Below are 26,060 nucleotides of genomic sequence, written 5' to 3'. Positions count from 1 at the left end.
TTGAAACTCAGCCAAAGTGCAATTTATTTTCCAAACCAGCAGAGGGTGCTGTTTAGTTTTCTTAGCCATGGAAAACTTTTTGATGCTTAGGAATCAGTTACTTCATAATTTGTGCTCAATGTTTTACATCCAACTCAGAACACTATTTTCCGACTTTATCGATATAGGGTTTAAATATTAGATTTGAGGCCACCCTGAATAATTTAGTTTTACAGGCCTGTCGCTCAGCCAACCCAGGCACAAAAAGAACCAGTCTTCCCACTTTCAATGGATTGTGTCCATGTCACATTAATTACAGGTTGCCTCTCATCTGTGCTTCAACACTATTGTTAGTCAGCTGCAGAAGTGCTAATCATCATCTTTTACAAGTTGTTTGTTGACTAGATACAAAAGTCCAACCGGACAAGTAAATGAACTATAATCTAGTTTGGCAGAAAGAACAAACCAAGCACCTGACTGGGTGGGTGGGAGGAGAAAACAACAAAAAGATTGCCTTAGAAATGAGCCCAATATGAATGGGACCTCGCTACATACACGTGGCACATTTAAAATTGCAGTCCTAGGATGGTCTGAAAAGCCATGATTTAAAAAAAAATAATAATTCGAAAGCAGATGGAGGCTAAGCAAAATAACCTTAAGCAGAAATGTTCCAAAACTGGAATACGCACTTTATTTCACAACTGAAAAGGCTCACAAGCTGGCAGTGAAGGCCAATAAAACAAACTGCATGTTCCTCTCTCTTTTTAGCTAGAGCTTTTATGCAAAAAAACTGCAGATAAGGAGCCCCTCCTCCTCGCCCTGCTCTGGCTGGAAGCAGCAGCACACAGGCAGTTGGGAGGAGAAGATGCACAAATTGCAATTGAGCCGGACTCCGTGTCCAGCGACATCCACACACTCAATAAACTCTGGTAAGTATTAGTTTTGAACACAAATCCCAATTGGTTTACATGAGTTGCCGTTCACCTTTTTTTCCCCCCCAATTACCACTGAACAAATACCCTAACGAGGCAGTAAATATTAAACCAGACAAGTATTGGGTTCCAAATACTACTTTCATTAATGAATGATTTGTCTTAATTTTATTTCATAAAAATCCATGAATCTGAATGATTAAAAGTTAACGGTCGATTGTTAAGGTTGGCTTTACTTAAACACCATTAAACCTACCTATAACGTGCTTAGCAAAAAAACAACATGCATTTATATAGTGCCTAGTGTAGTAAAGTATCTAAAAGCGCTTCACAGGAGTGGTATCAAACAAAATTTGACAACGAACCACAGGTGGAGATAGTAGGATAGTTTGATCAAAGAGGTAGATATTAAGGAGCGCCTTAGAGGAGAGAGAGGCAGAGAGGTTTTCAGGGGGAATGCCACAGCTTAGCTGTAATAAAGTATGTTTGAGAACTGAAACACAAAGATGTATTCTGCAGTGTGCTTCACACAACTCTGCCAATGAAAAAAGAAAAGTAAACTGCCCAATGTGCTTCTTATATTTTGATGAATTTGAATATGGATTAAAAGATTCACCTTCTGCCAACACTCGGATCAAAATACAAAGATGTGACATGCAATTAGATACTGGCTAACTACTTCTGCCCTCTCTTCCTCCTCCCACCATTATCTCCCCATCTCTCCTGAAAGGGACAGTTCTATGGACAATGGCCCACCTTCATGTGTGAGTCAAGACAATCAGTAGTCAGCAATGTTATTTTTTTTTAAATTCGTAGCCAATCTTTCCAATTCTTTGTCAAATCACAAACGGCAGAGGTCACCTTGCACACATCAAGGATCACTCTGCGCCAATGCTCTTAGCCAAAAGGCCGAGAGCCACTGCACCGTTCCTGGAAGTACTGCAATACCAGGTTCGTGCCATGGAGGTGGATGGGTCAGCAACCCCACACACCTCCGTGGAGGTGGATGGGTCAATCCACCCCACCCACCTCCTATTTCCAAAAAGCATAGGAGAACCACCTTCCTGATCCAGGGAGAACCACTTTGGGGTCATGGTTACTCCCCTGTCAGGTCAATTACGCATGATCTTAGCCATGTGGAGGGCATCACAGCTGAGCCAGTTCTTGCCGTCATCAACCATGTGCAGACACATGCAATTTCCAGCAGGGGTCGCTGGATAGTGATCAGGATGTTGCATGGTCTCTTCCACACATCCCCCCAACCAGCTGGAGCCAACTGCAGCGCTCAACTGCTGCGCTAGTTACAATCGCCTAACTCAACAAAGACCAGGAATTGCATCCGCTACTTTTTGGCTGAATGCCTTATTGGGTCATGTCTTTATTTACATTAAGTTGAGAAGTTAAGTTTTTCCACAATCAGTGCATGCTATATGTTTTATTGCAGAATGCTATTGAGCACTAATTTATTAAGCTAAGAACGAACTCTGATAATGGTAACCTGAGTGAGAAATTTGTAATGATAATATTAGCTCAATATGTAGAAAGAGCACAAATATCTTCGCTATATGGTGCCACATAGCGAAGCATATGAGGGAGAAGGGAATAGACGGTTATGCTGATCGATTTAGATGAGGAAAGACGGGAGGAGGCTCGAGTGGAGCATAAACGCCGGCATGGACTAGTTGGGCCCGGATGGCCTGTTTCTGTGCCATATATCCTCTGTAATCCTATGTAAACAGCCTAGCATATTGGTCTTCTAGAAGGTGATAGCACACTGCCTTGCACCAATGATTCTCACTATCATAGGAAGTCTGGTTCTCAGTAATGCAATTAAGAAATCACTGAGTGGTGGTAGTTAGACAGCTCCTCTCGTGGTGGGAGAGGTGAGTGGGGTTGGGGAAAGACGAGAGCAAAATAGTAACAAATATTCGTCTCAGACGACTCTTCTATACCTCTTTACGTTCAGCTCAAAAGTAGCATTAGCAGGCCTGGATGGAGGGCACATCTGCACCATTTTGAGCTGAGTAAAGCTTAGGGGAACCAGAAAGGAATGAGAAACTTTTATGGAGGGGAACAAAGAAAACTCCCAAGTTCTTCATGTTGAGGTTTTGAATAGGCAACTTAACAACCTAAATACTTTCATGTTAAGTTCAGGGTATACAAACATTTCAAGGGATGCAGTATCTACATACACACATTTGATAAGTTACAGAATTGAAGTAATTTTGAATTGAAGTAATTTTTATTTAATTAACATTTTTAGTTCATGCAACTCAGTCAAAGCAACTGTGACACGAGCTTTCTATTGTGGCTTGTAGCATAATTAGATCAATAAATGTAAAAACATTGGGCCCAAGTTTCCATATGATTTGCGCCTGATTTTTAGGAGCAACTGGTGGAGAACGGACTATCTTAGAAATCGCAATTCTCCACATTTTTTTTTCTGCAGTTCTAGTCAGGTAGAACAGTTCTACTTTGGAACAGAATTTTTTCTTCAAAAGGGGGCGTGTCCGGCCACTGACGCCTGATTTCAAAGATTCCACAGTGAAAACGTACTCCAAACTAAAGTAGAATGGAGCCAGTGAAGATTTTTGTAGAACTGAAAAAACCTGTTCTACACATTAAAAAATCAGGCGCAGGTTACAAATTAGGCGTCCAGAACGAGGGGGGGGGGGGGGGAAGGGAACTCATTAAATTCTACAATCAATCCTTATTTATACTTCTACAAATATTATACAAATAAATCCAACCTGAATAAACATTTATAAGCAAAGAAAAGATTAAATAAACCATCTTCCTACCTGTGTGAAAGTGCTTCAGCCATCGTTCATTCCTGTGGGGGGTGGGGAAGGAAACCGCCGTTTGTTGCCGCCGCGGAGGGGAGGGAGGGGAAGGAGACAGCGGTTTGTTGCCATGGAGGGGAGGGAGGGGGAGGAAACCGCCGTTTGTTGCCGTGGAGGGTGGGGAGGGGAAGGTGACAGTGAAAAGGCTGCAAGTGCTGATGTGCTGATGGCAATGTGCTTTTATTAAAAAATGTTCAAAAATTAAACAGCAACAAAGAACTACAAAAATGGCCGAGTGCCAATGTTTTTTTCACACTGAGCATGCGCGAACGCTCCAACGCGCACACGCAGCGTTGCCGGCAGGAAAAAAACCAATTTAAATAGTACCCGCCCCCTCCCACTTACAAAATCGGCGCGAGTGTAGGCTCCGCCCCCCTGGGCGCCGCGCCAAACAGACAAGGAGCTGCAAAGCGCTCGAGAATAGCGCGTTTTTTTTCTGGCGCCGTTTTAGGCGCGAAAAACAGGCGCCCAGCTCGGAGGGGCGCCCGTTTTTTTTATCCTGTGGAAACTTGGGCCCATAAAGTTAGATCAAAAGGTACAGGTTTAACTTCGAAAAGAATGCAAGATAATGCTTATAGAACTAGATTATCTAATATTTTAACTGGCACATCCATCCACTTAGCTGGGCATGCAAATTGCAAAGTACCTGATTGGTTCTGAATTGGAGTTTACTACAGTGGGGCTAGAGGTTCTTGCCATGACTGTGTGGACAGTCACCGAATGAGAGACAAGGGTGGGTTCACTGGAGACAGGGGGAAAAAAAGAGCAAGCCATGTAGGAGAGGAAATAATTAAGCAAAGAAGCAAATTTACAAGGTTGAAATTATATGCAGAAAGACAAAATAGAAACAGGAAAATATTCTAGGCTCACCAAATAACCACATACCATGATACACCCCTCAAATAATACCATTGGGGTAGAAAAGACGAAACGAGAGTGTTAATTGGGCGCCTTTCTCTTCAAGAACACTACCTTCCTAATCTGCCTTTCACAGCATGCAGTAGTAAATATCTATCAAACACTTAAATTCTGGAACAACACTTTTGGGAAGGTGCACTCAGAACACAGTTAACCAAACAGTTTATTAAACCAAGTAAGATCCACAAGTCTGCAGTGGACTTCAGTTACATTTGGCCAATACTGACAGTTTGTGCAATACCAGCTACACTGGTACAATTCAAAGAGCCTCCATGAATATTCTTGAACTAATCCTTAAAGGACGGGTTGCTATTAAAAGAAAGTTCAGCTATCTTTGTCTGTCTGGTGAGATATTAAGCCAAATGCAGGAGTATTGCTTTGAATACAAAGCAGGCCCACAAATGGAAGGGACTGTAAGTCTGAAGCTCCAGTTTAATATTTTGCCTCGTCTCATATTTGTAATACATTACTGAAATTATTAGTGCAATGACTGCTTGATGTTCAGTTATCTTGTAGAACAATGGGGAACAGGTACTATGCTGATGCCGAGGCTCATGATTATGATGTGATGACCAGCTGTGAGGAGCAAGGATTTTATTGAGGCCATAGACAGGTTAGTGACAAGAGGCTCATTTGTGATGGGCTGAGATCTCAGAAAAGTACTTGCATAGGCTCCTGGGAAAATATCCCCAATGACTGGATCTCAGCTGTTTAAGAGCACTAATCACTAAACCCGCTTTATGTTTCTCATTAGGATGTTACCAGGGATGAGGGGTTCCAGTTATGAAGAGACCCCTCAAGAAGTTAGGGCTTCTTCACTAGAACGGAGAAGGTTAAGGGGTAACCCAATAGAGAACTTCAAGATTATGAAAGTTATGATAATGTTAATAGCGATAGATTGTTTCCACTGGTCAGTGAGTTGGTCACAGGACATAAATTTATGATGATGGCAAAGAGATTAGGAAAAATTCTAGATAGAAAAGGTGGCTAAAATATGGACTTCTCCATCACAAACTAGAGTTCATAATTAAAAAAAAAAGAGAATTAGATAGATTCTTGAAAAGAGCAATATTAAAGGTTAATGAAGAAACAGCAGTGGCATTAAACCAGGTGTTCATGTGAAGAAAAACACTGAAGAATTGGTAAGCCGAATGGCCTGTTTCTGTGCTGTAACATATTCTTACGGTTCTATGATAATCTTCCCACTCCTTGTCCATCTAGGGCTACCCTATCCCAATAGGGCACTGACAGGTAGAGTAAGCTGGAGCAACCAAACAGAATCCTAGCCCCCAGTGACCTCTCCAAGTTCTTTTAGTGAGCCTGGCCATCTGGTTAATCAACAATGCCCTGCAGTAGTTCAAACCTGCCTGGCTCAGGTACCAGACTACCTGACTTAGTTTTGAGCTTCTGTAGACGTGAATGTCATTTTAGAGACAGTTCAATCCAAAGAGACCCTCCCTTACTCCTTTCGTTCTCCCACTGTGTCCCAAGGGAACACAGCTCCTCTTCATCATAGGCAGTCCCTCGGAATCGAGGAAGACATGCTTCCACTCCCAAAGTGAGTCCTTTGGTGGCTGAACAGTCCAATATGAGAGCCACAACCCCGGTCACAGGTGGGCCAGACATTCGTCGGGGAAGGGGGGTTGGGACTGATTTGCCGCACGCTCCTTCCGCTGCCTGCGCCTGACCTCTTCACGCTCGCGGCGTCGAGACTCGAGGTGCTCAGCGCCCTCCCGGATGCACTTTCTCCACCTAGGGCGGTCTTCAGCCAGGGACTCCCAGGTGTCAGCGGTGATATCGCACTTTACCAGGGGGGCTTTGAGGGTGTCCTTGTAACGTTTCCGCTGCCCACCTTTGGCTAGTTTGCCGTGAAGGAGCTCCACATAGAACAATTGTTTTGGGAGTCTCTTGTCTGGCATGCGAACTATGTGGCCTGCCCGGCGAAGCTGATCGAGTGTGGTCAGTGCTTCAATGCTAGGGATGTTAGCCTGGTCGAGGACACTGATGTTAGTGCGCCTGTCCTCCCAGGGGATTTGCAGGATCTTGTGGAGACATCGTTGCCGATATATCTCCAGCAACTTGGTGTCTTCTGTACATTGTACATGCCTCTGATCCATACGGGGGACGGATATTACTACAACCCTGTAGACCATGAGCTTGGTGGTAGATTTGAGGGCCTGGCCTTCGAACACTCTTTTCTTCAGGCGGCCGAAGGCTGCACTGGGGCACTGGAGGCAATGTTGAATCACTGCATCAATGTCTGCCTTTGTTGGCAAGAGGCTCCCGAGGTATGGAAAGTGGTCCACGTTGTCGAGGGCCACGCCGTGAATCTTGATGACTGAGGGGGTAGCGCTGTGCAGTGAGGACAGGCTGGTGGAGGACCTTTGTCTTACGGATGTTAAGCGTAAGACCCATGCTTTCATATGTCTCAGTGAATACATCGACTATATACTGGAGTTCAGCCTCAGAATGTGCGCAGACGGAGGCATCATCCGCGTACTGCAGCCCAACGACAGAGGTTGGGGTGATCTTGGACTTGGCCTTGAGGCAGTGTAGGTTAAAACAGCTTCCCACTGGTTCTGTAGTTTAGTTCCACTCCAGCGGGGAGCTTGTTGACTGTGAGGTGCAGCATGGCAACGAGGAAGATTGAGAAGAGGATTGGAGCGATGACACAGCCCTGTTTGACCCCGGTCCAGACATGCATTGGGTCTGTAATGGATCTGCTGGTAGGGATCACGGCCTGCATGGCATCGTGAAGCAGGCGAAGGATGTTGACAAACTTTTGGACTGCTGAAAGGACCATCGCCTAATCCGGGAATCCATCATCGATATTAACATCGCCCCAAAGCAGAGGGGACAGCAGAAGCAGTGCCGCAAAAAAGTTAATGCCGGGGCACTGAGGGACCCAGCTAAGATGAATTAACTGCGCAGGCAGCTATTAACAAATAAGATATAATTGGGATTATGGAGACATGGCTCCAGGGTGACCAAGGCTGGGAACTCAACATCCAGGGATATTCAACATTCAGGAAGGATATACAGAAAGGAAAAGGAGGAGCGGTAGTATTGTTGGCTATAGAAGAAATTAACTCAATAGTAAGGAAGGACATTGGCTTGGATGATGTGGAATCTGTATGAGTAGAGCTGCGGAATGCCAAAGGGCAGAAAACGCTAGTGGGAGTTGTGTACAGACCACCAAACAGTTGTAGTGAGGTTGGGGACAGCATCAAACAAGAAATTAGGGATGCGTGCAATAAAGGTACAGCAGTTATCATGGGCGACTTTAATCTACATATAGATTGGGCTAACCAAACTGGTAGCAGTACGGTGGAGGAGGATTTCCTGGAGTGTATTCGGGATGGTTTTCTAGACCAATATGTCGAGGAACCAACTAGAGGGCTGGCCATTCTAGACTGGGTGATGTGTAACGAGAAAGGACTAATTAGAAATCTTGTTGTGCGAGGCTCCTTGGGGAAGTGTGACCATAATATGGTAGAATTCTTTATTAAGATGGAGAGTGACATAGTTCATTCAGAGACTAGGGTCCTGAACTTAAGGAAAGGCAACTTCGATGGTATGAGATGCGAATTGGCTAGAATAGACTGGCGAATTATACTTAAAAGGGTCACAGATAGATTTTTAACCAATAAGGGAATTAAGGGTTACGGGAGCGGGCAGGTAAGTGGAGCCGAGTCCACGGCCAGATCAGCCATGATCTTGTTGAATGGCGGAGCAGGCTCGAGGGGCTAGATGGCCTACTCCTGTTCCTAATTCTTATGTTCTTATATTCTTATTGATGGTGGATAGGCAATGGCAAACATTTAAAGAGCACATGGATGAACTTCAACAATAGTACATCCCTGTCTGGAGTAAAATAAAATGGGAAAAGTGGCTCAACCGTGGCTAGCAAGGGAAATTAGGGATAGTGTTAAATCCAAGGAAGAGGTATATAAATTGGCCAGAAAAAGCAGCAAACCCGAGGACTGGGAGAAATTTAGAATTCAGCAGAGGAGGACAAAAGGTTGAATTAGGAGAGGGAAAATAGAGTATGAGAGGAAGCTTGCTGGGAACATAAAAACTGACTGCAAAAGCTTCTATAGATATGTGAAGAGAAAAAGATTAGTGAAGACAAACGAAGGTTCCTTGCAGTCAGAATCATGTGAATTTATAATGGAGAACAAAGAAATGGCAAACCAATTGAACAAATACTTTGGTTCTGTCTTCACGAAGGAAGACACAAATAACATTCCGGAAATACTAGGGGACCGAGGGTCTAGTGAGAAGGAGGAACTGAAGGAAATCCTTATTAGCCTGGAAATTGTGTTAGGGAAACTGATGGGATTGAAGGCCAATAAATCCCCAGGGCCTGATAATCTGCATCCCAGAGTACTTAAGGAAGTGGCCCTAGAAACAGTGGATGCATTGGTGATCATTTTCCAACAGTCTATCGACTCTGGATCGGTTCCTATGGACTGGAGGGCAGCTAATGTAACACCGCTTTTTAAAGAAAGGAGGGAGAGAGAAAACGGGTAATTATAGACCAGTTAGCCTGACATCAGTAGTGGGGAAATTGTTGGAATCAATTATTAAAGATGAAATAGCAGCACATTTGAAAATCAGTGACGGGATTGGCACAAGTCAGCATGGATTTATGAAAGGGAAATCATGCTTGACAAATCTTCTAGAATTTTCTGAGGATGTAACCAGTAGAGTGGACAAGGGAGAACCAGTGGATGTGGTGTATTTGGACTTTCAAAAGGCTTTTGACAAGGTCCCACACAAGAGATTGGTGTGCAAAATTAAAGCACATGGTATTGGGGGTAATGTATTGACGTGGATAGAGAACTGGTTGGCAGACAGGAAGTAGAGCGTCGGGATAAACGGGTCCTTTTCAGAATGGCAGGCAGAGACTAGTGGGGTGCTACAGGGCTCAGTGCTGGGACCCCAGCTATTTACAATATACATCAATGATTTAGATGAAGAAATTGAGAATAATATCCCCAAGTTTGCAGATGACACGAAGCCAGGTGGCGGTGTGAGCTGTGAGGAGGATGCAAAGAGGCTGCAGGGTGACTTGGACAGGTTAGGTGAGTGGGCAAATGCATGGCAGATGCAGTATAATGTGGATAAATGTGAGGTTATCCACTTTGGGAGCAAAAACACGAAGGCAGATTATCTGAATGGCGGCAGATTAGGAAAAGGGGAGGTGCAACAGACCTGGGTGTCATGGTACATCAGTCATTGAAGGTTGGCATGCAGGTACAGCAGGCAGTGAAGGCGGCAAATGGCATGCTGGCCTTCATAGCTAGGGGATTTGAGTATAGGAGCAGGGAGGTCTTGCTGCAGCTCTACAGGGCCTTGGCGAGGCCTCACCTGGAATAGTGTGTTTAGTTTTTGTCTCCTAATCTGAGGAAGGATGTTCTTGCTATTGAGGGAGTGCAGCAAAGGATCACCAGACTGATTCCCGGGATGGCAAGATTGACATATGAGGAGAGACTGGATTGACTGGGCCTGTATGCATTGGAGTTTAGAAGAATGAAAGGGGATCTTATAGAAACATATAAAATTCTGACAGGACTGGGCAGGTTAGATGCAGGAAGAATGTTCCTGATGTTGGGGAAGTCCAGAACCAGGAATCACAGCAAGGATAAGGGGCAAGCCATTTAGGACCGAGATGAGGAGAAACTTCTTCACTCAGAGAGTGGTTAACCTGTGGAGTTCTCTTCCGCAGGGAGTTGTTGATGCCAGTTCATTGGATATATTCAAGAGGGAGTTGGATATGGCCATCACGACTAAAGGGATCAAGGGGTATGGAGAGAAAGCAGGAAAGGGGTACTGAGGTGAATGATCAGCCATGATCTTATTGAATGGTGGAGGAGGCTCGAAGGGCCAAATGGCCTACTCCTGCACCTATTTTCTATGTTTCTATGTTTCTAACCCTATACAGCCAGTGCCTCACAGCTAATCTGGCGTGCCTTGATAACCCGGGAATGCTGAATGCCACAGCGCTTGGTCAGCCCGCCAGGCCTCCATAACCAGTGCCTGTGAAGAGACACTTGGTTACTCAACCAGAAAACACCAGGACTGATTTGATGAGAATGATCGGGAGATCAGAGAACTCAGCTCGTAAGTGCAGAGCATTTCTGAGCCTCAAGCAACAACCCAACTCGGGAGCTGCAAAGCAACGTTACAGACGGCTCAAGGCTGAGGTCCAACAAAAAACCCGGGACCTAAAGAGCAGGTGGTGGATGGAGAAATCATGGGAGATACAACAACTGGCCGACAGCCACGATATGCGAGGATTCTTCATTGCAGTCAAGGCCACCTACGGTCCAAACACCCAAGGCCCCACCCCACTCCTGGCCAAGAATGGGGAAACACTCATCAACACCGAGGCTGTCAGGGCCCACTCGATTTGTCAGACAACTGACAAGCAAGGGTGTGCGTTTTCACCAGATGGACTGCAAATAACAGGCGCTTCTCAGAAGCAGCATGGTAAATAGCACAATTCACCATAAAATGTGTGCGCGCAGAAGGAGCAGACACACTAGCTAGAGATATATAGAGATTCAGCATCACCTGCTTGCCCCATCACAGTAGGTATCAAACCCTGAATATATGAATGACCTTTGTCCTTGCACTCAGCCTTCAGGTAGCAACTACCATCCCAAGTCTGAGTGTTTCTGAATCAGCCAAATGAAGGACATCTGCCTTTAGAGTGGTGGAAATACCTATACAGGTCATAGAAACATAGAAAATAGGTGCAGGAGCAGGCCATTCCGCTCTTCGATTCTGCACCACCATTCAATATGATCATGGCTGATCATTCACCTCAGTACCCCATTCCTGCTTTCTCTCCATACCCCTTGACCCCTTTAGCCGCAAGGGCTACATCTAACTCCCTTTTGAATATATCTATCGAACTGGCCTCAACAATTTTGTGGTAGAGAATTCCACAGGTTCACAATTCTCTGAAAGAATAAGTTTCTCCTCATCTCGGTCCTAAATGGCTTACTCCTTTTCCTTAGAATGTGACCCCTGGTTCTGGACTTTTCCAACATCGGGAACATTCTTCCTGCATTTAACCTGTCCAATCCCGTCAGAATTTTATATGCTTTTATGAGATCCCCCCTCATTCTTCTAAATTCCAGTGAATATAAGTCTAGTCGATCCAGTCTTTCTTTATATGTTCATCCTGCCTTCCCAGAAATAAGTCTGGTGAACCTTCGCTGCACTCCCTCAATAGCAAGAATGTCCTTCCTCAGATTAGGAGACCAAAGCATTACAGCAAAATTCTAAAGGGGCAAAGTGTGTTAAAAAGACAAGATTGAAGGCTTTGTGCCTCAATGCGAGGAGTATTCGGAATAAGGTGGACGAATTAACTGCGCAGATAGCAGTTAATGGATATGATGTAATTGGCATCACGGAGACATGGCTCCAGGGTGACCAAGGCTGGGAACTCAACATCCAGGGATATTCAACATTTAGGAAGGATAGGCAGAAAGGAAAAGGAGGTGGGGTGGCATTGCTGGTTAAAAAGGAAATTAATGCAATAGTAAGGAAGGACATTAGCTTGGATGATGTGGAATCGGTATGGGTGAAGTTACGGAATACCAAACGGCAGAAAACACTAGTGGGAGTTGTGTACAGACCACCAAACAGTAGTAGTGAGAACATAAGAACTAGGAACAGGGAGTAGGCCATCTAGCCCCTCGAGCCTGCTCCGCCATTCAACAAGATCATGGCTGATCTGGCCGTGGACTCAGCTCCACTTACCCGCCCGCTCCCCATAACCCTTACATCCTTTATTGGTTAAAAATCTCTGTGATTTGAATACATTCAATGAGCTAGCCTCAACTGCTTCTTTGGGCAGAGAATTCCACAGATTCACAACCCTCCGGGAGAAGAAATTTCTTCTCAACTCGGTTTTAAATTGGCTCCCCCGTATTTTGAGGCTGTGCCCCCTAATTCTAGTCTCCCCGACCAGTGAAAACAACCTCTCTGCCTCTATCTTGTCTATCCCTTTCATTATTTTAAATGTTTCCATAAGATCACCCCTCATCCTTCTGAACTCCAACGAGTAAAGACCCAGTCTACTCAATCTATCATCATAAGGTAACCCCCTCATCTCCGGAATCAGCCTAGTGAATCGTCTCTGTACCCCCTCCAAGGCTAGTATATCCTTCCTTAAGTAAGGTGACCAAAACTGCACGCAGTACTCCAGGTGCGGCCTCACCAATACCCTGTACAGTTGCAGCAGGACCTCCCTGCTTTTGTACTCCATCCCTCTCGCAATAAAGGCCAACATTCCATTCGCCTTCCTGATTACCTGCTGCACCTGCAAACTAACTTTTTGGGATTCATGCACAAGGACCCCCAGGTCCCTCTGCACTGCAGCATGTTGTAATTTCTTCCCATTCAAATAATATTCCCTTTTACTGTTTTTTTTCCCCCAAGGTGGATGACCTCACATTTTCCGACATTGTATTCCATCTGCCAAACCTTAGCCCATTCGCTTAACCTATCTAATGCGATAGGTTACGCGAATGGGCTAAGGTTTGGCAGATGGAATAGGTTGGGGACAGCATCAAACAAGAAATTAGGGGTGCGTGCAATAAAGGTACAGCAGTTATCATGGGTGACTTTAATCTACATATTGATTGGGCTAACCAAACTGGTAGCAATGCGGTGGAGGAGGATTTCCTGGAGTGTATTAGGGATGGTTTTCTAGACCAATATATCGAGGAACCAACTAGACGGCTGGCCATCCAGACTGGGTGATGTGTCATGAGAAAGGACTAATTAACAATCTTGTTGTGCGAGGCCCCTTGGGGAAGAGTGACCATAATATGGTAGAATTCTTTATTAAGATGGAGAGTGACAAAGTTAATTCAGAGACTAGGGTCCTGAGCTTAAGAAAAGGTAACTTCAATGGTATGAGACGTGAACTGGCTGGAATAGACTGGCGAGTGATACTTAAAGGATTGACGGTGGATAGGCAATGGCAAATGTTTAAAGATCACATGGATGAACTTCAACAATTGTACATCCCTGTCTGGAGTAAAAATAAAACAGTGAAGGTGGCTCAGCCATGGCTAACAAGGGAAATTAAGGATAGTGTTAAATCCAAGGAAGAGGCATATAAATTGGCCAGAAAAAGCAGCAAACCTGAGGACTGGGAGAATTTTGTAATACAGCAGAGGAGGACAAAGGGTTTAATTAGGAGGGGGAAAATGGAGTATGAGAGGAAGCTTGCTGGGAACATAAAAACTGATTGCAAAAGCTTCTATAGATATGTGAAGAGAAAAAGATTAGTGAAAACAAACGTAGGTCCCTTGCAGTCAGATTCAGGTGAATTTATAATGGAGAACAAAGAAATGGCGGACCAGTTAAACAAATACTGGTCACGAAGGAAGGCACCAATAACCTTCCGGAAATACTAGGGGACTGTAAGAGAAATTTGGCATTAGGGGTACCAGCGGGACAAGGGTTAAAGTGCTGGTTCCTGCACCGACCCATAAGGAGGTAAAAGGCCTCTCTTCGGCCTTGTACCAAGGCTCCAGGAGTTATCAATTCAATAATATTCTGACAGGATACGATGTGGGGACCTAAACAGACATTGATAAGCCTTTGCGAAGAGGCTCGAGGCGGACTCATGGGCACCAAGGAGAATCAACAAATTCTGACCTAATGAAGTCATTCTAGTCACGGCCTAAGTTGGTCACGAGGGTCTTGGCCTGTCAATCCAAAGTAGCACTAATAAGGAAGTCCAATTAGAAAAGTAGCACTGATAAGGTAGTCCAATTAGAGATCTAGGGAGGTCTTACCAGGGAACGGAGGGATTTTTGAAATGTATAAAAGTTGTATGATTGTGCTGTTCGGGAAGCATCTCCACTCACAGGCGGCTGTGATAAGAGGTGTTCCCAGACGTTCGTAATAAAAGATCGTTATACCTTGCCATTCGTCTGTCTGCTAACTCCGGGGGCTGTTACGCGGGTTGGGGCAAGCGTCGACCCTCTATATCAGGGGGCCCGCTTGTGGAAGGCGAAGCCTTCCCATTTTCCCCTTACAGGGACCGAGAGTCTGGTGAGAAGAAGGAACTGAAGGAAATCCTTATTAGCTGGGAAATTGTGTTAGGGAAATTGATGGGATTGAAGGCCGATAAATCCCCAGGGCCTGATAGTCTGCATCCCAGAGTACTTAAGAAAGTAGCCCTAGAAATAGTGGATGCATTGGTGATCATTTTCCAACAGTCTATCGACTCTGGATCGGTTCCTATGGACTGGAGGGTAGCTAATGTAACACCACCTTCTTAAAAAAGGAGGGAGAGAAAAAACGGGTAATTAAAGACTGGTTAGCATGACATCAGTAGTGGGGAAAATATTGGAATCAATTATTAAAGATGAAATAGCAGCACATTTGGAAAGCAGTGACGGGATCGGCCCAAGACAGCATGGATTTATGAAAGGGAAATCTTGCTTGACAAATCTTCTAGAATTTTTTGAGGATGTAACTAGTCGAGTGGACAAGGGAGAACCAGTGGACGTGGTGTATTTGGACTTTCAAAAGGCTTTTGACAAGGTCCCACACAAGAGATTAGTGTGCAAAATCAAAGCACATGGTATTGGGGGTAATGTCCTGACGTGGATAGAGAACTGATTGGCACACAGGAGGCAGAGAGTCGGGATAAACGGGTCCTTTTCAGAATGGCAAGCAGTGACTAGTGGGGTGCCGCAGGGCTCAGTGCTGGGACCCCAGCTATTACAATATACATTAATGATTTGGATGAGGGAACTGAGTGCAATATCTCCAAGTTTGCAGATAACACTAAGCTGGGTGGTGGTGTGAGCTGTGAGGAGGATGCTAAAAGGCTGCAGGGTGACTTGGACAGGTTAGGTGAGTGGGCAAACGCGTGGAGATGCAGTATAATGTGGATAAATGTGAGGTTATCCACTTTGGTAGCAAAAATGCGAAGGCAGACTATTATCTGAATGGCGGCAGATTAGGAAATGGGGAGGTGCAACAAGACTTGGGTGTCATGGTACATCAGTCATTGAAAGTTGGCATGCAGGTACAGCAGGCGGTGAAGGCGGCAAATGGTATGCTGGCCTTCATAGCTAGGGGATTTGAGTATAGGAGCATGGAGTTCTTACTGCAGTTGTACAGGGTCTTGGTGAGGCCTCACCTGGAATAGTGTGTTCAGTTTTGGTCTCCCAATCTGAGAAAGGACATTCTTGCTGTTGAGGGAGTGCAGCGAAGGTTCACCAGACTGGACTGACATATGAGGAGAGACTGGATCAACTGGGCCTGTATTCACTGGAGTTTAGAAGGATGAACGGGGATCTCATAGAAACATATAAAATTCTGACGGGATTGGACAGGTTAGATGCAGGAAGAATGTTCCTGATGTTGTGGAAGTCCAGAACCAGGGGACATAGTCTAAGGATAAGGAGTAAGCCATTTAGGACTGAGATGAGAAGAAACTTCTTCACTCAGAGAGTTGTTATCCTACAGAATTCCCTACTGCAGGGAGTTGTTGATGCCAGTTCACTGGATATATTCAAGAGGGAGTTAGACATGGCCCTTATGGCTAAAGGGATCAAGGAGTATGGAGAGAAAGCAGGAAAGGGGTACTGAGGTGAATGATCAGCCATGATCTTATTGAATGGTGGTGCAGGCTTGAATGGCCTACTCATAGAAACATAGCAAATACGTGCAGGAGTTGGCCATTCGGCCCTTTGAGCCTGCACCGCCATTCAATGAGATCGTGGCTGATCATTCCCCCAGTACCCCTTTCCTGCTTTCTCTCCATACCCCTACAGCCTCTTAGCATCCTCCTCGCAGCTCGCACTGCCACGCAGCTTAGTGTCACCTGCAATCAATTGTAGATATTACAATCAATTCCTTCATCTAAATCATTAATATATATTGTAAATAGCTGGGGTCGCAGCACTGAACCCTGCGGCACCCCACTAGTCACTGCCTGCTATTCTGAAAAGGATCCATTTATTCCCACTCTTTGCTTCCTGTCTGCCAACCAGTTCTCTATCCACGTCAGACATTCAGAACATCATCAAGGTGTCCAAGTTCAAAACCACACACTGGAAAAGGGGGAAAAGGGAAAGACGTGATGGAATGATAACCTGTAAAGGTAGAATGTCCAAAGGTGACTCATCCTGTGGGATTGGTTTGGGGAACTGACATGGTATGTGGTGAGTAAAGAATCAAATTTTATTTTGTGTTTGGTCTAAACAGGACTATTGCCCGCCTCACGAGACAATTCCTGTTTTATTATTTGCACACTGAACTACCGAAGACAATGTCTTATTATGTGATCTTTTGACGACAGTCAACATACAAGATTACAATTTTCAAAAGTACATTTAGACTAGTTTCTAGTTTGACCTTTATACTACATTACTGTTTTCTTTCACAGATTATATTAAAAAAGTCAATAAATCAGAGATTACTGTAGTCTGTAAAAAGTTTGAATATTTCACTACTTTTGTAGAAAATAAAAGCAAATAAATTTTAAAGTGCTGCTGTCTGTTCTATCCTCTTCTTATATGGTCTACGTAACTGGAACCAATGGTTAATAAAAAGCAATTAAAACAGGACTCTTGCAGCTGTAAAATCTGCAAATCTTCATGTGTAATATCAGAATTTCATAAGATCCATTTGTCCCCTTCAGGTGTTAATTAAAGGAACTGAAATATTCACACCTATACTATTTCCATATGCTACAAACACAACCATTGCAATACTGCTTTCAGTTAAATAACTGGCAGATATCTGAATAAAATATATTACCCACCTCAAGTGGACTAATCTTCATTCTCAAAATGAAGCTATATTTCACATACCAGATGTTTTGCATAAAACCAATTCTAAACGGAAACATCTGTACACATGTACCTTTAAAAATCTGCATTGGACTCCTCTCCCCATCAGTTACTACAATTGTGTGCAACATTCTTGAATTATGTACCTTAAAAACTGCCACATCTATCAAGTTCTAATCCAAAGTTAAAACGGATGATGTCCCTCTTGTCCCCTTCTTAAGGTTTTCAATCTTGCTCGTTTGCACCATATATCTTTTTCGAGTCAAGCATGTAGACAGGGAACCTTTTCTCACTACTCTGCCTGCCAAGCTCTTGTCAGCAGCTACACATCCTAGCATGATGCACTGCCGTCTTTTCCTTGCCTCTCTCAGGGGGAAGCAGCTAGCCTCTGCTTAACTTCTATCTGGGAGAGATCACAGTCATAATACTTGTGCCCTACTGCTTGGCACAGGACGTAGGAGCACCAATGCATAGCAACACTTCATTTAACTATCTTAAACTGTACCATGGCTTATATCCTCAACCTATTCTCAGAAAGGCCAGCACTAACCCAAGATGAACCAGTTTTCCTATTCCTCAGTTTGCCAGCAAGAGAAGTCATCCAGCCTTGCATACACACATCAACCATCTCAAATCGGAATAACGACAAAACCACTATCGGCTGCTTACTATAAAAGCTCTTGGGTAGCAACATGCAGCGCAACTATAAAAAAAAATTCTAGGACATTTGATCTTATTGCTCCATTTGCTGAATCACAACTGTCTGTGGAAAAGCAGATGATCGCACAATCCTTTATTTTCAAGTCTTCCCCAAATACCACGAACCTAACTTGAAGCCTGCTATATGAATCCTGATCAAACACCAGTTAAAGCAAAATCACGTTGCCAAATCCCATATCTTTGGAGGAAGGCAGATTCAGCCTGATTAAATATACAGACAATGGTACAAGTGCCTGCTTTATGAATCATTAAGGTAAACTCTTTTGCAATTAGCCAACAAAGTGCCTTTTTTCCTGGTAGTGCCTCCAGCCATTGCCATGCCAGACATATCAGGGCACATAAGGTGCCCTGCATACGGGCTAGACCCCAACCTTTAATTCTTCATCAAGAGGGGGGAGGGGTTAGAACTTTGCATAGAGGTAATAGAATAAATTAAAAGTTTGCGCCTTTTCAAATGTACCTGGATGCAATAACTACTTCTTCAGTTGTGATGGGTTGTGTGCGGGAACGATCTTGCATACGACGTAATCTTCGTTCCACCGCTGAATTTCTTGACCGAGGTTTGGCAGCCAGAGATGTATCCGTTGCCTTTGTTGCTTTTTCCATCTCCTAACACCAAAAGTTATTGAAATCATATAGCGACAGATTTTAAAATTTACCAAAGGAGTAGTAAATCTAACTAAATATTCCAGGAAAAAGCCAAGAGGCCATGCTAAAACTTAGTTTAAAACAAGTGAGTAAGGCTGTTGGAACTTTAAAGGGAGTTAAGAAATACAAAAAAAACATCTTTGCATTACATCACAAATCAGACAGAAAACCAGATGTTGCTGAAGTCTCAGATGAGATCAGAGGCGTTTCTTCACGGTACAATATATTACCAATAAAAACAAATTACATACACGGAAAAGTGACCTCTTTGCCGACACACTCATTTTTGCTCGTTCATCCAACTTCTCTTCATCTACTGCAAAAGAAAAGTGCAGTTAGTTTTGATTGGTATCAGAGTACGAAATATGAATCTTAGAATTGCCCAGTGCAGAGGAGGAAAGGGAGAGGGAATAACCCCAGTCCATTTCCATAGACATGCAATTCAAACCACCACCAAATGCATGCAGCAAAATGGAAATTATGGTCTGGATTTTAGCCCGGAGGCGAGTTCGATGCGAAGAACGGGTTTACCAAATTTCCTGCAGTTTTTTTTTGAACTGCAGGGCTCCTTTAAATTTTTGTACCTTTTTACACCCATTTACACCCATTTACACCCATCTTTTGTTTCTTTACCTGCCCTATTACTATCTCCTCTAGCTTTGTACAATCGTCCCTTGTCATTTAATTACTCCTACCTTCCATGCTATCATAGACCTTCCCTTTTTTCCCTTCCTCCCCTTTTTCTGCTCCTACACTTGCTTAAAACTGGTTATCTCTCTAATTTTTTCCAGTTCTGATGAAAGGTCATCAATCTGAAACGTTAACTCGCTTTCTCTCTCCACCGATGCTGCCCGACGTGCTGAGTATTTCCAGCATTTTGTTTTTATTTTAAATCTTTTTCTGTTGGGTTCCTGCCCAGAGGCCGCCTGATTGACAGGCTAGAGGCTTTTGAGCAGGTAGCCTGCTTCACTAGGCTTCAGCCTACGAGGGCACGTAGGTGTAGTGGGGGAGATCGTGTGGTAGTGGTGGTGGTGGGGGAAGAATGGGAAGACTGGGAAGACAGTCCCAATTGTGGGGGAGGGGGAGCAGACAGGTTAGACAGGTTGCCGGGGGGGGGGGGGGGGTAGGGGAGACAAGGTGGGTTCACTGCATAGTTTGCTGGGTCGGGAGGAAAACACTTCTGCTCCTCCAGGCCCACAAGCAGTGCTGGAAAGGCACTCACACCATATGGATTCAGCCCGTCTCGCCACCTTGCACCTGCCAGGTTTCCTGAAGCCTGGGAAACCCAGACGAAATGAGCTCAAAATAGAATGAATGTTAAATTGAAGGCAGGCAATCTCATTATAATATTTAAAATGACCAACCCGCTTCCTGTGAGCGAATTGGTCACCCGCACTTGTTCTGCCTCCGTTAAAAACTCACTATTATGGCAATTAGAAAATCCAGGCTCAAGTGTACTACAGAACAGATAAATATAGGGTTCAGTTCCCGTTTCAGATATTTTGCATTTTAACCTCTGACCCGATCGCAACCCACCTGTTTTTGGGAGTTAAGAATCAGCCCTATATTTTTTTTTTAATATTAACGTCATAGCAATGAAACAAAATCTTTGTTGCTTCACAAAATAAAGAGTCATGATGAAAAGGATTGGTTTGACAAGCCTCAGCTCAGATTTTCTTTGTTGAAAGACATAGCAATAGTTAGAAACAATTTCTAACTGAATCCTATCATTTCTATTCCTTATTTAGCATAATGATAATTTGTCTTGCATTACTATAAACCAAGAAAATAAAATTCTCGTGATTATAGTGAAATGCTCTACTTCAACAGCAATAGGTTTGAGAAATTTGGCAACAATGTGTTTTAAATGCTCCTAAGCAAAACAGCCAGAGTGAGTCTAAAGCCTGGATTTTCCAATTAACAATATTTTGATGTCATTGATAAACCTTTTAAAAGAAATGAATTACCATCATCACTAAAATTATGGCAATTGGAAAATCCAGGCTCAAGTGTACTACAGAACAGATAAATATCTTGACACAATTATTTTCTAAAACTGGCAACTGGAGATATAGGCCCCAAGTTTCCACACGTGGCAAAACAGGCGCCCCTCCGAGCTGGGCGCCCGTTTTTCGCGCCGAAAACGGTGCCTGAAAAAAAAACGCGCTATTTTCGACCGCTTTGCAGCTCGATGTCTGCTTGGTGCGGCGCACAGGGGGCAGAGCCTACCACTCGCGCTGATTTTGTAAGTAGGAGGGGGCGGGTACAATTTAAATGAGTTTTTTTCGTGCCGGCATCCCTGCGCGTGTGCGTTGGAGCTTTCGCGCACACGCAGTGTGAAGGAAATATTGACACTCGGCCATTTTAAAAAGTGCTGCAGAAAAAGTAAAAATTTGTTTATTGAACCCTTGCAAAGGCTTGCATTTTAATTTTCTTGATATTTCTGTGTGTGAGGGTGAGGGAGTGCATTCTGTAATTAAAGATAGACTGTGATAAACGGGACACATGCACTTGTTTGAGACTATTCAAATTCTTTGTAGCTGTTCAATTTTTAACATTTTTTAATAAAACCACATTGCCCTTCCATGATCAGCACTGAGGCTTCCTGCAGCTTTCTCCCCCTGTCGTCCGTCGGGCCAGACGGCAAACGGCTGCCTCAAGTTCTGAGGCTTCCTGCAGCCTTCTCCCTCCCTCCCTCCCCCGGCCGTCGGTCGGTCCCGACGGCAAACCTCTGCCTGAAAGGCCTGCCTGAAGCACTTTCACGCAGGTAGGAACATGGTTTATTTAATCTTTTCTTTGCTTATAAATTTTTATTCAGGTTGCATTTATTTGTATAATATTTGTATAAGTATAACTAAGGATTTAATGTAGAATTTAATGACTTCCCATCCCCCCTCCCCCCCACCCACCTCGTTCCCGACGCCTAATTTGTAACCTGCGCCCGATTTTTTACTGTGTAGACAAGGTTTTTTCAAGCCTACAAAATCTTCACTTGCTCCATTCTAAGTTAGTTTGGAGTACGTTTTCACTGTGGAAACTTTCAAATCAGGCGTCAGTGGCCGGACACGCCCCCTTTTGAAAAAAAAATTCTGTTCAAAAGTGAAACTGTTCTACCTGACTAGAACTGCAGAAAACTTAAATGTGGAGAATTCCGATTTCTAAGATACTCCGTTCTCCACCAGTTGCTCCTAAAAATCAGGAGCAAATCATGTGGAAACTTGGGGCCACACAATGCACAGTATCAAAGCAGTGTACTGTATGCCCGTCTATTTTCCCCCATACATTCCAATTTATGTACTACTTACGTACACAATTAAGAATTTACATCCTTCAATGCCATGACCAATGCAGTATATAACATGCTTCTAGACTTGCTAATCTCACATTCATTTATAATGCGCGTGCTGGTACATAGTACAGGCAAGAACAAGAGCCAATACTTGCCTTCCGTAGCGACCATTTGTTCAATCAGCCCTGGCCTACAAAACAAAGATTAACAAATTACTTTGAGGAAAACTGTGGGTCTAAATTCTGCTTCAATACCCATAAAGACACCAATGCTGAATGGCATGCCAGAAAATTCCAAAATACAAGCCTGCAATTTATGCTTGAATTGCCTTGTAACATTGAATGAAATTTAAGATTGATTTCCACTATTCAATTTAGCATTTTAGGTAGTTCGAAGTTACTATTTTGATGTGGTATGGAGAGTTAATTAAAGCTCCACCCGTTAAGTTCATAATGTCAGCATCTCCAATAATTTAAGTTTATTGCTGTTGCTGAATCTCATGACATTTAGTCCAAATGTAATTTCAGCAGCGTTATTTGATTGCTACAATATCTACACACTACTGACCAAATTAAAAAAGTTCAGGATTTTGTACTCTAGTAAAGTAAATAGACATTTAACAATTGGTTGAATACTACACTATTTTGAGTTCTGCATTCTTTTCACATTCTAAAACGTAATAGAAAAGTAAAGGAAAAACAAAAAAGTGAAGATATTCTTTGATGGGACAGAGATCAAGTAGCAAGCAGTTTGTGCGCTTAACAGTTCTGACCAATACTCCTTCCTCATCCTTGTATGTCTCGTCAATCATAGAATTGGGACGCATAGAGTAGAAGTCAGTGCCAAGGTCACAAACTGCACACTTCCTTGTCATTATCTGCACAAACAAAAATAGCCTTATGGGATTCCACTGGAAGGTTGACTAGTCTCTTTAGAACTACATGAACAGAAATTATTGGGCACTGCAGCTACAACTGCAAAATAAATTCCTGACAATTTATACACACATACACCAGCCTACCTAGCTGTCTCTTGTCGCTCTGCTGTTGTTATAGGCTGCGTTCTAAACCTCTCAGAGGTCTTCCTATTCTCACCAAAGGAAATGTAACGTCTTGGCCTACGATGGGCCTTCTCCATTTCAGCCGGGGCGGCCAAATCAAGACCCGACGTCATTAAATCAACATTAGCTTCACTTTAAGCATAGGAAAGAAAATGCATGGGAAGGAGAGAGAGAGAGAGAGAGAGAGAGAGAGAGAGAGAGAGAGAAATAAAGCAAGCGAGGGAGAGAGGAAAAAAAAGGAAAATTATAAAAACCCCAGAGAAATATTCCGTCAATAGATTACATCACACCGCATGCTTATACCATGCATGGTAGTTAGCAAACTTAGCTACTACACAGCATCACAACTTGCACAAGCCAGCAACAAGCAAATTGCAATATTAAGATTTCAGATGACTACTTTTCACAAAAAAATGCTGCAAGCTAAAGTTTAAGTGTGTCTTGCAAGCTCAATTTCGAAAACGGATATCGGTGCAAATGCACTATAGTTGAGCAAAAAAAGTCAGCATTCAAAGTACCACCTACAGGTCCTGGTTTCTGCTGGCATTGGCTGTCTCCAGGTAGGCGCTTCGAAGTTTGGCAACAGACACCCTCGTGTCCACTGTACCAGTATCGCCATTAAGTACATCTGCACTGGTGCCCTGAAGTTCATCATGGTTTGGGACTTCTACTTTCGGTGCCTCCAAATTATCTAGTGTAGAACATTTTAGTTTATGATTTTCAAGGGATGTTTTTCTGGTTTGGGCATTTCCTCTTCTAGCATCTGCAGGAGAATGCACCCCAGGTTCTTTCTGAATATACAAGACTCTCTCACTCCTTTGATTAATATCCTTAGGTTTATACCAGTCAATTACAGATGGTGCCAGAAAACAAGATTCGAGTTGTTCAGAGTGCTCTGGCACTGTGCTGCTAGGTTGGTGAAAAGGATGCTTTTGAAAACCTGGCTTTTCATCTTCCCCTGCCACATACATGTGTGAATGTACAACTCTTGTGTCACAGACAGTTTCTTCAAAACCCTTCTCTTGCTTGCGAACTTGAGAAGGTAAAACTGCTTTACGGCTTTTCAACAAGTTCCTAGTGCTGCCACGCTCGTCTAGTTTTGATTCAGGACTGTAAACAGATCTTCTTCCAAACTCTGTCTCATTTATTTCTTCAGTTCTTGTTGCAAGGTTGGTGCTGCCTGGTACACGATTACCAACTATGCTGCTTTTGCACTCTTTTGTCATTACGTTGTCACTGTCTACAGGATCAGTTGGCTGAACAAAGACTGGGTGATGGGCTGCACTGGGCTTACTAACTGTATTAACAGTTGGAGATTCCGACAGGAGGGAGATATAATGAACTGGCATTTGTTGCAGTCTTCTATGAGTGATGTCTTTGACTATTTCAGGGCTGCTCCGAATCCCTTCCTCTTTCAACATTCTTTCTCTAACTTTTACTCTTGAGAGAAAAGGAGGAAACCACTCATTTATAATAAAAAGAACAGACACTTTTATTTATGTCTCATCTCACCCCCAAATAACAGAGGGGCTCCAGCACACCTTAACACAACTAGCGAACAGGACAAACTGAGCAGTTTATTTTAGGCAACAAAAGGGAGAAAGTCTATTTTCTTTTATACATTAGTCGATCTAACAGGGAGGTGCAGGAAACAACTGTAACAAAGATATTATCCAAGTCACAGATTCCCCATAACCCTGTGTACACTCCACTCACTCACTGAACAGGCGATGGCCAACTTTATATAGAAAGGTTTGTAGACTAGGGTACTTTCAACAACCTTCAGAAAATGGGGATGCTTTGTAAATGATAACATTTCCCTCACTGTTGAGTCAAATTTCTATTTGTTGAAAGAAAAACATTACTGCAAGTAGCTTGATTAGTTAAAAGGCATCAGACTTTTTAAGCTCTAAGCATATGGGCTTTCTGTATTCTTCCAAACCGTATTTGGACCAGATCAGCCAAATATTTCAAAATAATTTGGGGGTAAAAAGATTAACACATGCAGTTTGAGAATATTATAATTATGGTGATTTTATAATTAAGGTGTATTTAGGGCTACAATGATTTGCTACAAGTTTTTAAAACCACCTTCTCGCCAAACCTCCCCCCTCCCCCCCTAGCCAAAAGAAATAATTTAAACCCCTGGGGCTAGAATTTCGGTCGTCGACGAAAACAGTAATTTAACACCAACATTACCATTTTCGCTGCGCTACCGTTTTTAGGCCTAAATTTCGGCCTTTACTTGTAAACTCGGCGTTACACGAGGATTCATGGCGCAAACTGCGAGTTTCGGAACTTTAGTCCGAGGACGGTAACGCCGCGAGAGGGAGGGAAAAAAAAAATTGCAAAAATCATTCACAAAACCCTTACCTACTAAATCGCTGAAAAATAACTTAAAAATAAAAACTTTAACTTACCTTTTTTGCAGGTCTTACCGCTGCTGGCAGGGCTGCACTGCAGGTTTGATCCTCTCGGTATTCTGGACATGGCGGAGAGTGCCGAAATTATGACGGTAACGCAATCTGCGGTGTTGCACATCGGCACACCTCTCCCTGGCGGTACGTGGAAGCGCCGCTGCAAAAAGGTGCCCAGAGGTCCCGCCAACCGGGTTTCCGCCGCAGAGGGTCAAATCGCAGCGAAAACCCGGTCACAAAGTTGGCAAAATTCCAGCCCCTGGTGTTCAATGAAAAAAGATGTGCTTTATTTAGGCTTACTGGTTTTCAGCCTTTTATTTTGCCCTACTTCGGTGCTGTTTTTTCCCCCAGCAGTACTACTGTGTGTTTCATTGATGCTTTCAACACAAGAAAAATTAAGGATCAGAAAACA

At 43.5% G+C, this 26,060-nt stretch overlaps 1 protein-coding gene across 16 annotated transcripts in view; it reads right to left on the bottom strand.

The window, feature by feature from the left end:
* Positions 1–26,060, bottom strand: part of svila (supervillin a) — a 183,900-nt gene that overhangs the window by 115,807 nt on the left and 42,033 nt on the right. For 10 of the 16 annotated variants that reach the window (XM_070881500.1, XM_070881502.1, XM_070881505.1 and 7 more), the window contains 6 exons: positions 23,757–24,671; positions 23,193–23,363; positions 22,327–22,361; positions 19,134–19,198; positions 18,695–18,843; positions 4,401–4,496 (listed from right to left, as the gene is read on the bottom strand). In XM_070881500.1, the coding sequence (XP_070737601.1) occupies positions 4,401–4,496; positions 18,695–18,843; positions 19,134–19,198; positions 22,327–22,361; positions 23,193–23,363; positions 23,757–24,671 (1,431 nt within the window). The remainder of the gene's footprint in view (positions 1–4,400; positions 4,497–18,694; positions 18,844–19,133; positions 19,199–22,326; positions 22,362–23,192; positions 23,364–23,756; positions 24,672–26,060) is intronic. The other 6 variants (XM_070881507.1, XM_070881516.1, XM_070881513.1 and 3 more) reach the window with 4 other exon arrangements.

Source organism: Pristiophorus japonicus, chromosome 5 (assembly GCF_044704955.1).
Source record: "Pristiophorus japonicus isolate sPriJap1 chromosome 5, sPriJap1.hap1, whole genome shotgun sequence".
NCBI classification, from domain to species: Eukaryota; Metazoa; Chordata; class Chondrichthyes; family Pristiophoridae; genus Pristiophorus; species Pristiophorus japonicus.
Note: the sequence above shows the minus strand (reverse complement) of the source record. Positions and strands in the feature narration are given on the sequence as shown.